Source organism: Dama dama, chromosome 10, assembly GCF_033118175.1.
Source record: "Dama dama isolate Ldn47 chromosome 10, ASM3311817v1, whole genome shotgun sequence".
In the NCBI taxonomy this organism is placed as follows: Eukaryota; Metazoa; Chordata; class Mammalia; order Artiodactyla; family Cervidae; genus Dama; species Dama dama.
Genome location: NC_083690.1, coordinates 2,209,047 through 2,221,357, shown reverse-complemented (window position 1 = coordinate 2,221,357; position 12,311 = coordinate 2,209,047). Strand labels below are relative to the sequence as shown.

Sequence of the window (12,311 nt, the reverse complement as noted above, 5' to 3'; positions counted from 1 at the left end):
GCCGGAAGCTGTGGATTCAACCAAGTCTATGAAATCATTAAAGAGCAAAACTATGGAGACGGTACAAATTCAGAGGTCTCTGGAGCTGGTGGGAGGAAGGGACGAACCTGGGGGGCAGAGAGGATTTTTAAAGCAGTGAAAGGACAACCATTAACACCTACAGATCCTGCACTGCCCAGAGGAGCCCTGATGGAAGCCTGCACTTCGCCGGTAACAATGTATCCATACTGGCTCCCTGCGCAAGGAGTGGGAGATGTGCAGGCAGGGACACTGTGGGGGGGGGGCGGGGGGTGAGCGGGAACTCCCTGCAGCATCTGCTCCCTCTTCTGTAAACCTAAAACTGCTAGAAAACAACAACAACAACTTAAAATAGGCCCTCCTTGTTGAAAACAAATTGTGATCTACACATCTGAGCAGCACTCCTGTTGCAGGTGTCAGGTTCCCACCCCACCTTCTGAAGGGGACAAGCCCAAGGCGGGGCTGGCACGCCCACGAGTCGAGCAGCACCTGGGAGGCAGGGTGGCACCTGTGGGCTGCAAGGGGTCCACCCTGCAGAGAAGGGGGCCGGGGCCGGACAGCACTCCAAGCCTGCAGCATCAGGCTCCAGGAGGCAGCCTCAGTGCTGATGCCTTTCACTATTTGGATCACAGAAGTCACTCTAGTTCCCTGGGGCATGATTTTCATAAACCAGAGGCTTAAAGCAACAGGAATGTATTCTCCCGTAGATCTGGAGGCAGAAGTTGGAAGTGAAGGTGTCAGCAGGGCTGAATCCAGCTCCTGGGGGCTTGGGGACCGCTGGGGGACTTCCTAGCTGGAGGCCATGTTCCTCCAGCTCTGCCCCGTCTTCATACTGCCTTCTTCCAGTGTGTCCTCTCCCTTTCTCTTCCAAGGACACTGGTCACTGGAGTCAGGGCCCACCCTACCCAGCATAATGAGCTCTGCAAAGATCTCTTCTCCAAATACGGTCACTTTCACGGCTTCCGGTGGACTTTTGAGGGCTACGATTCAACCCATGATGCCCATGTACACATAAAATACTAAGAATCAACAGAACACTCTGAGATTCTGGAGAAGAACAGAATGGAAGATACTGATGGCAAAGCATGCTCTGGGGTGTCAGTGGGCAGGAGAGGTCAGCTGCTGGCCAACCAGGTAAGCGAGGAGACCACGGTTCCCTGGACGCTCAAAGACAAGCAAGCAGCCTCTCCGGGCCCAAACTGCTCTGCTGGGAGGCTCCAGGTGTGTTGGTCTTCCACAGCCTTCCCCGACTCACCACCCCAGGGTCCAGGGCTGAGGGTGGGCTGGACAGCTGACGTGTCCGGGCCTGCACGCCCTCCCTGCCTGACCAGGCCGCCTCTCACAGCCAGCACTCGTGCCCACGGGCACCTGATCCCCACGCAGCAGGAGTGGCCCGGCGCCCCCGGTCACACCCAGAACGAAGGCACCAGCCCCTACTGAGTGGGCACGCACGGCGGGCAGTTCCTGTCCTCAGGGGCTCAGGCCCAGCTGGGGCTCTGGGACAGAGCTGTGAGGGGTGAACAGCTGCGGGTGGCCTGGGGGTCCGTGCTGGCAGAAGTGAACCTGTGCCATTGAGGGCCGGTTTCTCAGAGCAGGGAAATAGACTCCATGGAAGGCAGGGGTCCTGTGGGCCATCAGCACTCCGAGGGGCTCTCATTTCCCAAGGAGCCAACGCCCAGAGGGTAAGGGCATGGCCTCAGGCCCACCGTCTCCCCACACCCTGCCCCGGGCAACAGCAGGCTGAGGGGCTGCCACAGCTGTGTTTTTTAAAAGAAATTCCTCGGGAATTCCCTGGTGGTCCAGTGGTTAAGACTCCAGGCTTCCGATGCAGGGGGCATGGGTTCGACCCCTGGTAGGGGAACGAAGGTTCCCACACGCCTTATGGCCAAAACAGAAAAAAACTCCAGATGGAGCCACCAGGGCCCGCCCCCCACTGCCCCCCACCACCCCGGTGATGAAGCGGTCTGGGCCTCCTCTGTGGCTCCGCTCACATGCCTTCTCCCCACGGTGCGCATGTGCTCAGCGGCTCACTCGTGTCCAACTCCATGCCCCCACGGAGTATAGCCAGGCAGGCTCTCCTGCCCATGGGACTCTGCAGGCAAGAATACTGGAGTGGGCTGTCATTTCCTTCTCCAGGGGATCTTTCCGACCCAGGAGTGAAACCCGAGTCTCCTACTAATTAGACACAGCTAATCCTGCATTCCCCTGGAGAAGGAAATGGCAACCCACTCCAATATTGTTGCCTGGAAAATCCCATGGACTGAGGATCCTGGTAGGCTACAGTCCATGGGGTCGCAAAGAGTCGGACACAACTGAGCGACTTCACTTCACTTTTAATCCTGCATTCGGAGAAGGCAACGGCACCGCACTTCAGTACTCTTGCCTGCAAACTCCCATGGACGGAGGAGCCTGGTAGGCTGTGGTCCATGGGGTCGCAGAGAGTCGGACACGATTGAGCAACTTCACTTTCACTTTTCACTTTCACACATTGGAGAAGGAAATGGCAGCCCACTCCAGTGTGCTTGCCTGGAGAATCTCAGGGACAGGGGAACCTGGTGGGCTGCCATCTATGGGGTCGCATAGAGTCAGACACGACTGAAGCGACTTAGCAGCAGCAGCAGCAGCAATCCTGCATTGACAGGTAGATTCTTTCCCACTGAGCCATCTGGGATGCCCTCTTGGGGACAGGGGCTGAGGGCAGCAAGGTGTAAGTCAAGCGTCCCCAGGCCCATTTTCTGGGTCTAGGGACATTTTTGATAAAACAAGACTCTCGCACAACATTCCAGTGGCCTGGCAGAAAGGCCCAGCAACGACACGGGAGAGCCTGCCCCCTGCTGACCCCAGGCCCCAGGGGCCCTCCTGCCATCAGCCTCGGGTGCAAAACGTGGAAAGCAGACCCCTGCCAACCACCAGGCAGTCACAGTGACCCCTGCCTACCCTGCACGGCGCTCCCCAGGGGCCAGCGAGTGACGCAGGGTTTAGGGTGCACGAGGAAGGGGGGTGTGTCCGTCAGACTCCCTCTCGGCTCTCCCAGGAAAACCACTTGCCTCAAAGGTCACGAAGTCGTCGAACTCCTCGGGACAGGCAGGCAGCTCCTCGTCAGGGGCAGGTGTGACGCCGCACAGCGGGCCATCGGGATCTGCAGGAGAGAGGAGACGGCTCAGCGGCGGCTCTGGGCACCCCGGTGGTGTCACAGGGACGGGCACGGGAGAGAGGAGACGGCTCAGCGGCGGCTCTGGGCACCCGGTGGTGTCACAGGGAAGGACAGAGGAGACGGCTCAGCGGCGGCTCTGGGCACCCCGGTGGTGTCACAGGGACGGGCACGGGAGAGAGGAGACGGCTCAGCGGCGGCCCCAGGCCTCCCCGTTATCACAGGGAAGGGGAGAGAGTAGACAGCTCAGCGGCGGCCCCAGGCACCCCAGTGGTGTCACAGGGACGGGCACACGGGGCGGGCACAGGAGAGAGGAGATGGCTCAGCGGCGGCCCTGAGCACCCCGGCGGTGTCACTGGGAGGGGGAGAGAGGAGACGGCTCAGCGGCGGCCCCGGCACCCTGGCGGTGTCACAGGAAAGGGCACACAGGGCGGGCACGGGTGGGGCCAGCGTGGCCATGGAAGGCACAGGTGGGAAGCCGCAAGCAGTGTGGCCCCGGGAACCTCGGCTCTGTGCCAGCCCTGGTGGAGGGGCGGCCCGGATGGCGAAAGGGTCCTTCCTCACAGAGCTGCTGGCTATGAGGAGAAGGCGGAGGACACGGAGCTCTGTGGTGCTCTCCAGCCCAAGAAGGCACGAGGTGCCAGGCTCCCTTTTCATTAGTTCATTTATTTACTTATTTTAGTTGTACCATGTGGCTTTGGGAGTTCAGGTCCCCGATCAGGGAGCGAACCTGGGCCCTTGGCAGCAAGAGTACAGGGTCCTACCTGCGGGACCACCAGGGAAGCCCCAGATGCCGTATTTTCAAGAACCTGTCCTGTGAGGGTCGGGTCGGGAGATAACATCTGTCCAGCCATGCCAGACTCGCACGGCTTTCATTCCCCCCCCCTTTTTTACTTTATCTTCTACAACATGTTTTTTTTTTTTCCCCAACATATTTTATTTTATAATGAGTCTCAAGGAAACTCCATCACGTCATGCTGGGTTACACTGATGTGAGCAGAGACCCTGCTTCTCAGACAGGACCCCACAGCAGCGACCCTCCTGAAGGAAACGCCCTGCCCCCCGCCCCCAGCCTGTGATCAGCCCGAGCCCGATCCAAGGAGCAGGAACGACGCCCTTGTTTCCGCAGCTGCCCTGCAGAGACACCCTGATGCCACGACAAGCATCCACCTGGTCTTCGTCCCCGACCCGGCACCGAGCCGCAAGGACCCAGGGTTCCCTGAGTGGAGGGTGAGAGGAGCTTCTTTTGTGCATAACAAGCCCCTTTCAGCCTCACCTGGGTTCACACCAGTCAGGTGACCTACACCCCACCCCTGACCTCTGACCTCCTGGAACAGGGAGGGAGTGGAGACACCAGTAATCTCCCAAGGTCAGTGATTAAGCAGTCCCACCGTAGAACGGAGCCTCCACTCACACCCTGGATGGAGGGGGTCCGGGAGTTCGGGCTGGGAGCACCCGCAGGATCCAGGAGAGGGGCACCGCCCAGACGCCCCCACGTCATGCCCTGCCCTGCAGACCCGGCTCACAGATCAACAGGGAACAGGCAGCAAAGCGCCTGCCGGGGCTCTGAGCCATTCTAGCAAGCATCAGGCTCAGGAGGGGCTGTGGGGACTCAGGCCTGCAGTCAGGCCAGGCGGAAGGCGGGGTCGCCGGCACCCGCAGGGGCCTGTGCTCGCTCTGGGCGGCGGCTATCGGACGCCCAGGTGGTGTCCACAGAGCCCGGAGAGCTGCTCCTGAGGAAAACCCACACGCAGGGCGTCCCAGCCGTGAGCAAACACAGATGCCAGCAGTAACCGTCTGCACACGCCAGGCCCCTGCTGAGTGTGTGTCACGTGACCCGGACGCCCCTGAGGCCAACTGCACCAGCCAGCCCCCCGACATGCCTGGGAAAGGACGCTGGGACAGCAGCACCAGCCTCCTGGGTCAGAGGATGCTCTTCTTCGGCACCTGGACCTAGGTCATCAGCCCCCAGCCAGGCTCTGAGGTCCAGGGCCTGGGCTCGTGGGACCACCTGAGGAGGGGCCCCTGGCACAGAGCAGCGGCAAGACGACGGTGAGAAGGTTTCGGTGAACCAGGGAGGGAGAGGACCACCTCCCAGCGCAAAGCCAGTGGCTGACACTGCCTGTCTTCCCACTTTCAAACGTGGTTTGCACTTCCAAAATCCAGAAGATCTAAAACTTTCAGAACGCGGCCAGTCATGGAGCCATGGTGGACGTGGACTTGGATTCCAGAGATAGGTGCTGCCCCCGAGGTGGAGGGGACGTGAACGCAGTGGGAGTTTCTACAAGCTGGATGGGAACTCAGTATGGTTCTTACATCAGTTTTCTCTATAGAGCTCAAACAACTCTCCATCAGAGCCTGGCAGGGGGACGAGCTGGAGCAGTGGCCCATTTGGAACACCCTCCTCAATCTCGTTCTATTCCTGAAACGAGGCCTACGGCGAGGACAGCAAACTCCTATGCTTTTCTGCAAAACTGGGTCAGTACGCAGAGTCAGCGCTCCGTGCCGGACACAGGCTGCATGTCTGACACACGCGCCCACGGCCACGGCGGCCCTGGCAGGCGCGCCGGCAGGATGGCCTGGGGTGAACTCTGGCTGAACGCAGGCCGGGCGAGCACACTCCCCGTCTCCCTGTGAGTTAACAATTTCAAAAGCGTCTCTGACCTGCTTTTATTCTATTTTTATTTTCACTCTCCATTCCATACAAAAGCTAAATGATGACATCAGATTACCAAAGAAACAAGGAAAAGCAGGGGGCATTCCTTGGCAGGCCAATGGATTCTCCACGGTTCTACTGCCAGGACCCAAGTTCAGCCCCTGCTCGGGGAACTGAGACCCCACAAGCCACTCAGCCAACAAATAAAAACGAGCAGGGCCCATAGCCCAAGGTGCCCAGCAGGCCTCCACAGGCAGGGACGGCGCCCCGCCAGCGTGGCCCACGCAGGCCTGGCCCCAGCCCGCTCTGGGAGCTGAGGCACTGGCGGCTCCCACACCCCCTGAACAGCTGGGACCACTCTGGCCGCTCCTGCCCGGCCACGGGTCTTCCAGGAGCACATTCGGACTCCTGAGGTCCAGGGCGGGGGCCTCCCAGGTCACAAGCCCCAGGAATTCCTACAGCAGAAATCGCTCCCTTTCTTGTCACCCATGGACCATCAGAGCAGAGCAACAGAAGCGTGGGCAGGGCTCAGAGAGAGCCCCAGAGCCACACAGAGGGCCCTGGCACCATCGCTTGCTGGCCACTGCTCGGGGCTCCTCCCTGCCCACGCAGCGCAAGCCCCAGCTGGAAGGCATGGAGATGCCAAGCTCCTCCCAGCCCCTTTGACCCTTGGCCCGGGGACCCACGAGGCATCACCCCTGCCGGTAAATTACAGGATGCGACCTGCCCACAGGCAGGGCTGGTACCCGGCAGTCAGTGGCTGCTCCTTGGCCACCCACAGTGGGCCCGAGGAGTGGACTGACCTCTCACCCGCGACTGGGAGATGAACCGGCCCACAGGCTGAGAGCGGCCAGTGGTGCTCCGCACGGCCGTGTCTCTCTAGTCTCCCGAGTTCCAGGATGTTTGCTGACCACGCACTCAGGGACTCCTGTGCCCACAGGGCAGTGTGGCGCTGGTCTCCGGTCACCTGAGTGCTCAGCTCCTTAATTACTGCGACTACACACACACTGCGCCCTGCTGGCTGAGCACGGCTCCAGAAACACACTTCCCTTACTGCACACCTTGTTTTTCCTGGTACAAGTGATCGTTTTCTGGTGTCCCGGGCTTGACCCCATGCTCCCACCACCTTCCACCCCCAGACCCTCAGACAGAGCTGCAAAGGCTTCTCCAGTGACCCACCAGTCCTGAGGCCGACTCCCGTCACCTTCAACTTATAGCCAATATGTCCCATGGGAGTGAAGGCAAAAAGAAACACCAACAGGACCATCGCCCCCCAGGACCCGTGTCTTCCCCACTGATCCCAGGACCCCAGGGACCAAGGCCAGGTAGCCCAACCGGCGGCTGCAGCCCTGTACAGATACCCTCTGACCCCGCGTGGAGGGCTCCAATGAGGGGCACGCATGAATCTGGGCGCACAGCACAGGTCGCAGAGCCCTGACAACACATCCACACACAGACTTGGACCTGACGTCACTAGGAGGTTCATTTATCAGGGCCCCGCACTGCAGAGAGACTGCTGTCCACCACCAGCAGGGCGGGCACTGGAGACAGACTGCTGTCCACCACCTGCAGGGCGGGCACAGGAGACAGACTGCTGTCCATCACCTGCAGGGCGGGCACTGGAGACAGACTGCTGTCCACCACCAGCAGGGCGGGCACTGGAGACAGACTGCTGTCCATCACCTGCAGGGCGGGCACTGGAGACAGACTGCTGTCCACCACCAGCAGGGCGGGCACTGGAGACAGACTGCTGTCCCCCGCCGGGGGTGGGCAGGTAGAGCACACAGGCACGCAAGTGAGCACAGCTCACACGGGGGAGGCCTGGCATGCAGCAGCACCCGTGGGTCGTGAGCATTACAGGTGTGTGAACCCGACACTGGAGCACAGCTGACGGTGTATTTATGAGAAGCACACAGCAGCCAGGCTGATGTGTGCTGATGGAGACCAGCTGAGGAGGCGAGGCGGGAGGGCAGGGTCTCGGCAGGCTGGCAGAGAGTTGTCCGGGGGCGAGGAAAGCTCTGGGCAGGGGTGTGCACCCCCTGCACGAGAATGCCACCATTCACAGAAGGGCTCACTGAAGATCTGTGCACTTCACTAAAGGAGAACTTGTACCCAAAAGGAGACTGCAAACCACTACCAAACTCTGGGTAATGACACACACAGGACACAGTGACTGGGGGAGTGCGTGGTGGTGAACCAACCTAAAACCCATCCCACTGAAACGAAGAGATGGACAGGTGGACATGCGAGGCGGCCTGCGGACTGCAGAGAGCAAATACATGGGGGGGTGTTCACTGTGGGTCTGGCAATGTTTTTGTATGCTGGAAGGTTTCCATAAAGACTTCGAGGGGCAGCAGACGCATGTCCAACATCAGGGATGAGTAGCTGAGCCAGGGAACCCTGGAGGGCAGGGCATGAGGGGCAGAGACGGGGTTGGTGGGGGGAGGCCTGAAGCTCAGCAGGGGAGCTGGGGCTGGGGATCGCTAACAGGGAGGTGGGGGGGAGGGGCCGAGGAAGGGGGTGGGTGACTCACCTCCATTCCTAATCGCCTCAATCCCCCGGTAGAAGTCTTCGAAGCTGATCACGCCGAGCCCACTGGGATCCAAGTACCTCGTGAGGTCCGTCACCTGCAACGGCCAAGTGAGAAGGTTACCTGAGTTGTCACTCTGCAAGTGGCCATCCCCACATTCAGAGGAGCAGCCAGCTTCCCAGGGGCAGCGCTGAGGAGTCGGGCTGTCGGGTCCTCTGATAGGACTGCCAGCCACAGCTCCAGCAGGGGCACAGGCCTCCTCCAGGCAGGCGCCACCAACAGCTCCCAGGACCGCGACCCGCAGACCAAGACCCTGCACACAGGCCACTGCGGGGGTTCCTGGGCACACTGCCGCTCCTGGCATGAGTGCACCCATCACACAGCAGAGGCCAGCGCCGCCACAGGCCTCCCAGCAGAAGACAGCGGACATCGGAAATAACCAAGAAGCAAGACGATCCACACGTGACACTCCAGACAATGAAAGTCTCCTAAAAGAAGGTATTTATGTTTCAAAGTATAAACTGGATTTCATCACAATTTAATACCTTTGCTTTTTAAAACACACCACTAGACAACACTGCCAATCAACTATCTTCCAAGAAAAATTCATTAGAAAGACACTGGGACTTTCCTGTGGTTGAGAATCCAACTTTTAATTCAGGGAACACAAGTTTGATCCCTGGCCCAGCAACTAAGATCCCACATGCCTCAGGACAACTAAGCGGGAGTGCTGCTGCTAGAGAGACGTCCACAGGCCACACTGAGGACCCAGAGCAGCCAAAACAAACAAGACAAAACCATACTTAGGAAAAATTCCCTAGAATTAAAAAATAGCTTTTAACTACATAACTGTTCTTTCCTTGAGATTTCATTTCATTTTATTATTATTTTTATTCAAGTTGAGTTACCATGTTTTTATCATAGTTGAGTTACCATGTTTCAGGTGCATGCTGAGAGACTATGCTGGTTACCTACAAGTACCAACTCCCAACAGTAAACGATCTCACTTAAGACTCACTCCGGTGTATTTCTTAGACTTTAAAGGAAAAGGGAAGAAACCCTTTGAATATGCAAAAACCAAGTGATTTATACTTTGGCCACCTGATGTGAAGAGCCGACTCACTGGAAAAGACCCTGATGCTGGGAAAGATTCAGGGCAGGAGAAGAAGGGGACAACAGAGGACGAGACGGCTGGATGGCATCACCGACTCAACGGACATGAGTTTGAGCAAGTTCCGGGAGATGGTGAAGGACAGGGAAGACAGGCATGCTGCAGTCCATGGGGTCGCAAAGAGCTGGACATAACTTAGTGTCTGAACAACTATGATCAAAGGCAGACATGCCCACACTACAGGGGGTGTGACCAGCAAAACCCAATCCAGGGACCCTGACAAACAGAGGACCTGCTGTCTTCAAGAGGAGAAGACTCCCTAGGAGACTCAGGAGACACACTGACCTACCCTACCACGGGGGGACTTCTTGCATTTGGACTCAAATTTTAAAAATTTACTCTCATTTAAAAAATAATTAGAAACTTGAGTACTGACTGAATACTTGATGATATTAAGGAACGGTGGTTACTCTTTACAGGTAAGACAATGGCATTTCAGTAATTTTCCCGAGTGCACTGTTTTTTGATACACACTTACTGCACTATTCTGAGGCTAAGGCACATATGCAGTTACACGTGGGGTAGGGGCGGGGGCGGGGGCACCGGGGAGGCACCGCCCAGCTCTCTCTGCGGAACTCTCCCAAATGAAAATAAGAAAGAAAAGGAGCAGACGAGCAAGAGAGAGAGGAAAGATCGGGGAGGAGTGGGTGGGAAGGCGGAGTGGGTCAGCCAGGGGGAGAGTGGCCCTCGGACCACACGGGGCTGCCCGTGGACAGGGCACCCTCGGGGCGGGTCAGGCCGGCAGGGCATCCGGCGTGCTGGACCCACCCGCCCACGCCACCACAAACACCGCTCTGCACAGGGCAGGCTGGGGGCGCTGCCACGCTCAGCCTTCCCCCACTGTTGACCTGCAGGGTGGGGACCACCTCGAGCCAACTGACACGCAGCCCAGGGTCCCCCGCCGGCCCTCCACCATAGGGCCCATGTGTCCCTGAAACGGTGGCTTGGAAGTCCACTCAGCAGGTGCCTCCTGAAACCACGGAGGCTGAGTTCTCGCTCAGTACCTCACTCAGCCTTGATGTCTGGGGAGCACCTTGCTGGGGGCCTGAACTCCACCAGGGCCAATCTGTCCTTAGGATTCCTAAGAATTTCAACAAAGAAGCTACAACTGGACACAAAGTACCAAGATTTTCCTTAGGAAATATTAACCAGTGCTTTTAAATCAAATTGTTAATTAGTTACCATGTTAGAATAAGCTCCTGTTGAGTTGAAGCAGGCATTTTCTGAAGTCCACTTTCTTTTTCTTCAAAATGTGGAGGATAAATCAACAACCATGGGGCTGATGATTTGGGGGATGGCAATTCCCCAAGGCCAAAGTACTCCATTTGGAGGTTTCAGGGGAAAAAACAAAAACAGGTCTGGAAATTTAAGAACCTGCTCTTTCTGCACATAAGAGACAGAAAACCAAGCCCAGCGACGTACACCCCATCCAAGCCAGCCAGCACCTCCCTGGGCAAACAGACATGGGAAGCCATAGAAACATCCACAAGAGAGCCCTACTTTGCAACCAGCTGTAGGCAGACAGACCGACCGGCTCCCACATGGTTCTTCTAACATGAGAAATTTACTGGCAAATCGTGCTGCTTCTGCTACAGCTGTGCAGACATGCGTGCGTGCTAAGTCGTTTCAGTCGTGTCCAACTCTGTGCGACCCCAGGACTGCAGGCTGCCAAGCTCCACTGTGCACGGGATTCTACAGGCAAGACTCCTGGAGTGGGTTGCTGTGCCTGCCTCCAAGGGATCTTCCCCACTCAGGGATTGGACCCGAGTCTCTCAAGTCTCCTAAACTGGCAGGTGGGCTCTTTACCACATGCCGCCTGGGAAGCCCTGTGCAGGCAGAGTCTCAGGAGAAGACGCCAGGTCAACTTCCCCACTCACTGTGCCCTCCAGCCACAGAAGCTCCGGGAAGCTCCAACCTCTCTCCTGCCCCGTATGGTTACTACTGTCCCTGAACCATAGCACTGAAAGAACAGCTGTCTTACCAGAAGCAGCTCAACCTAAACTAGCACTGACAATGCTCCAGCCTGCAAAAGCAGAATCCTTCCAAGGGCACGGGGAACATTTATCAGGGCACAGTGTAGGCTGGACCGTAAAACAAGGTTCAGTCGACTCAGGTCTCAAGACCATTAGGGAATGTAAACCCCACTGCAGTGAGGTCAACGTGTGTCTGAACGGCTAGAACTTAAGATGGCTGTACACGCACACCAGGTGTTTGCAGGGTGTGGAGGAATGCTGCTGCGAAAATTTCACAGCCAGGTTGGAAAACTCCAGATTGCTCAGAAGGTCAGCCTAACTCCTACACACAATCCAGCCATTTCACTTCTAGGTGTTGCTCAAGAGAAATGAGAGCAGATGAACACACTCGTACATGAAGGGTTTCAGACATCTGATGGGTGAAGGCCCATGGAGACAGCCCAGACGTCCACCCACTGAGAATGAACGTAACGTCCACGCATTGAGAATGACCATCTCTCCAGGGGCATCTCGGGAGCAGCTGCGTGCACACAATGGCTCTCCCCGCTGCCGAGGATGCCTCTGAGCCGCCCGAGCTGCACCACCCCTGCACCTGGAGGCACCCGGAGGCCACCTACCTCTGCAGCTGGAGGGGTGACCCTAGATCACCTATTATGAACCGACTAACCACCCCTGGTTTAAGGGGGAGGGCTTAGAAAATGCTAGAAGGGAAGCATGGTGCTGGTCTCAGATAGAAAGGTCATTCCTCATGCCCTCGAGAGGCATGCATCACATTCAGGAATCTGTGCACAGACATGGATGCTGCAGTGTCC

General features: G+C 57.7%; 1 protein-coding gene across 2 annotated transcripts in view; it reads right to left on the bottom strand.

Moving 5' to 3' along the window:
• RAB11FIP3 (RAB11 family interacting protein 3) overlaps positions 1-12,311 on the bottom strand; it is a 58,014-nt gene that overhangs the window by 24,284 nt on the left and 21,419 nt on the right. For both annotated transcript variants that reach the window (XM_061152419.1, XM_061152420.1), the window contains exons 2-3: positions 8,359-8,452; positions 3,066-3,157 (exon numbers count right to left, since the gene is read on the bottom strand). In XM_061152419.1, coding sequence (XP_061008402.1) covers positions 3,066-3,157; positions 8,359-8,452 — 186 coding nt within the window. The remainder of the gene's footprint in view (positions 1-3,065; positions 3,158-8,358; positions 8,453-12,311) is intronic.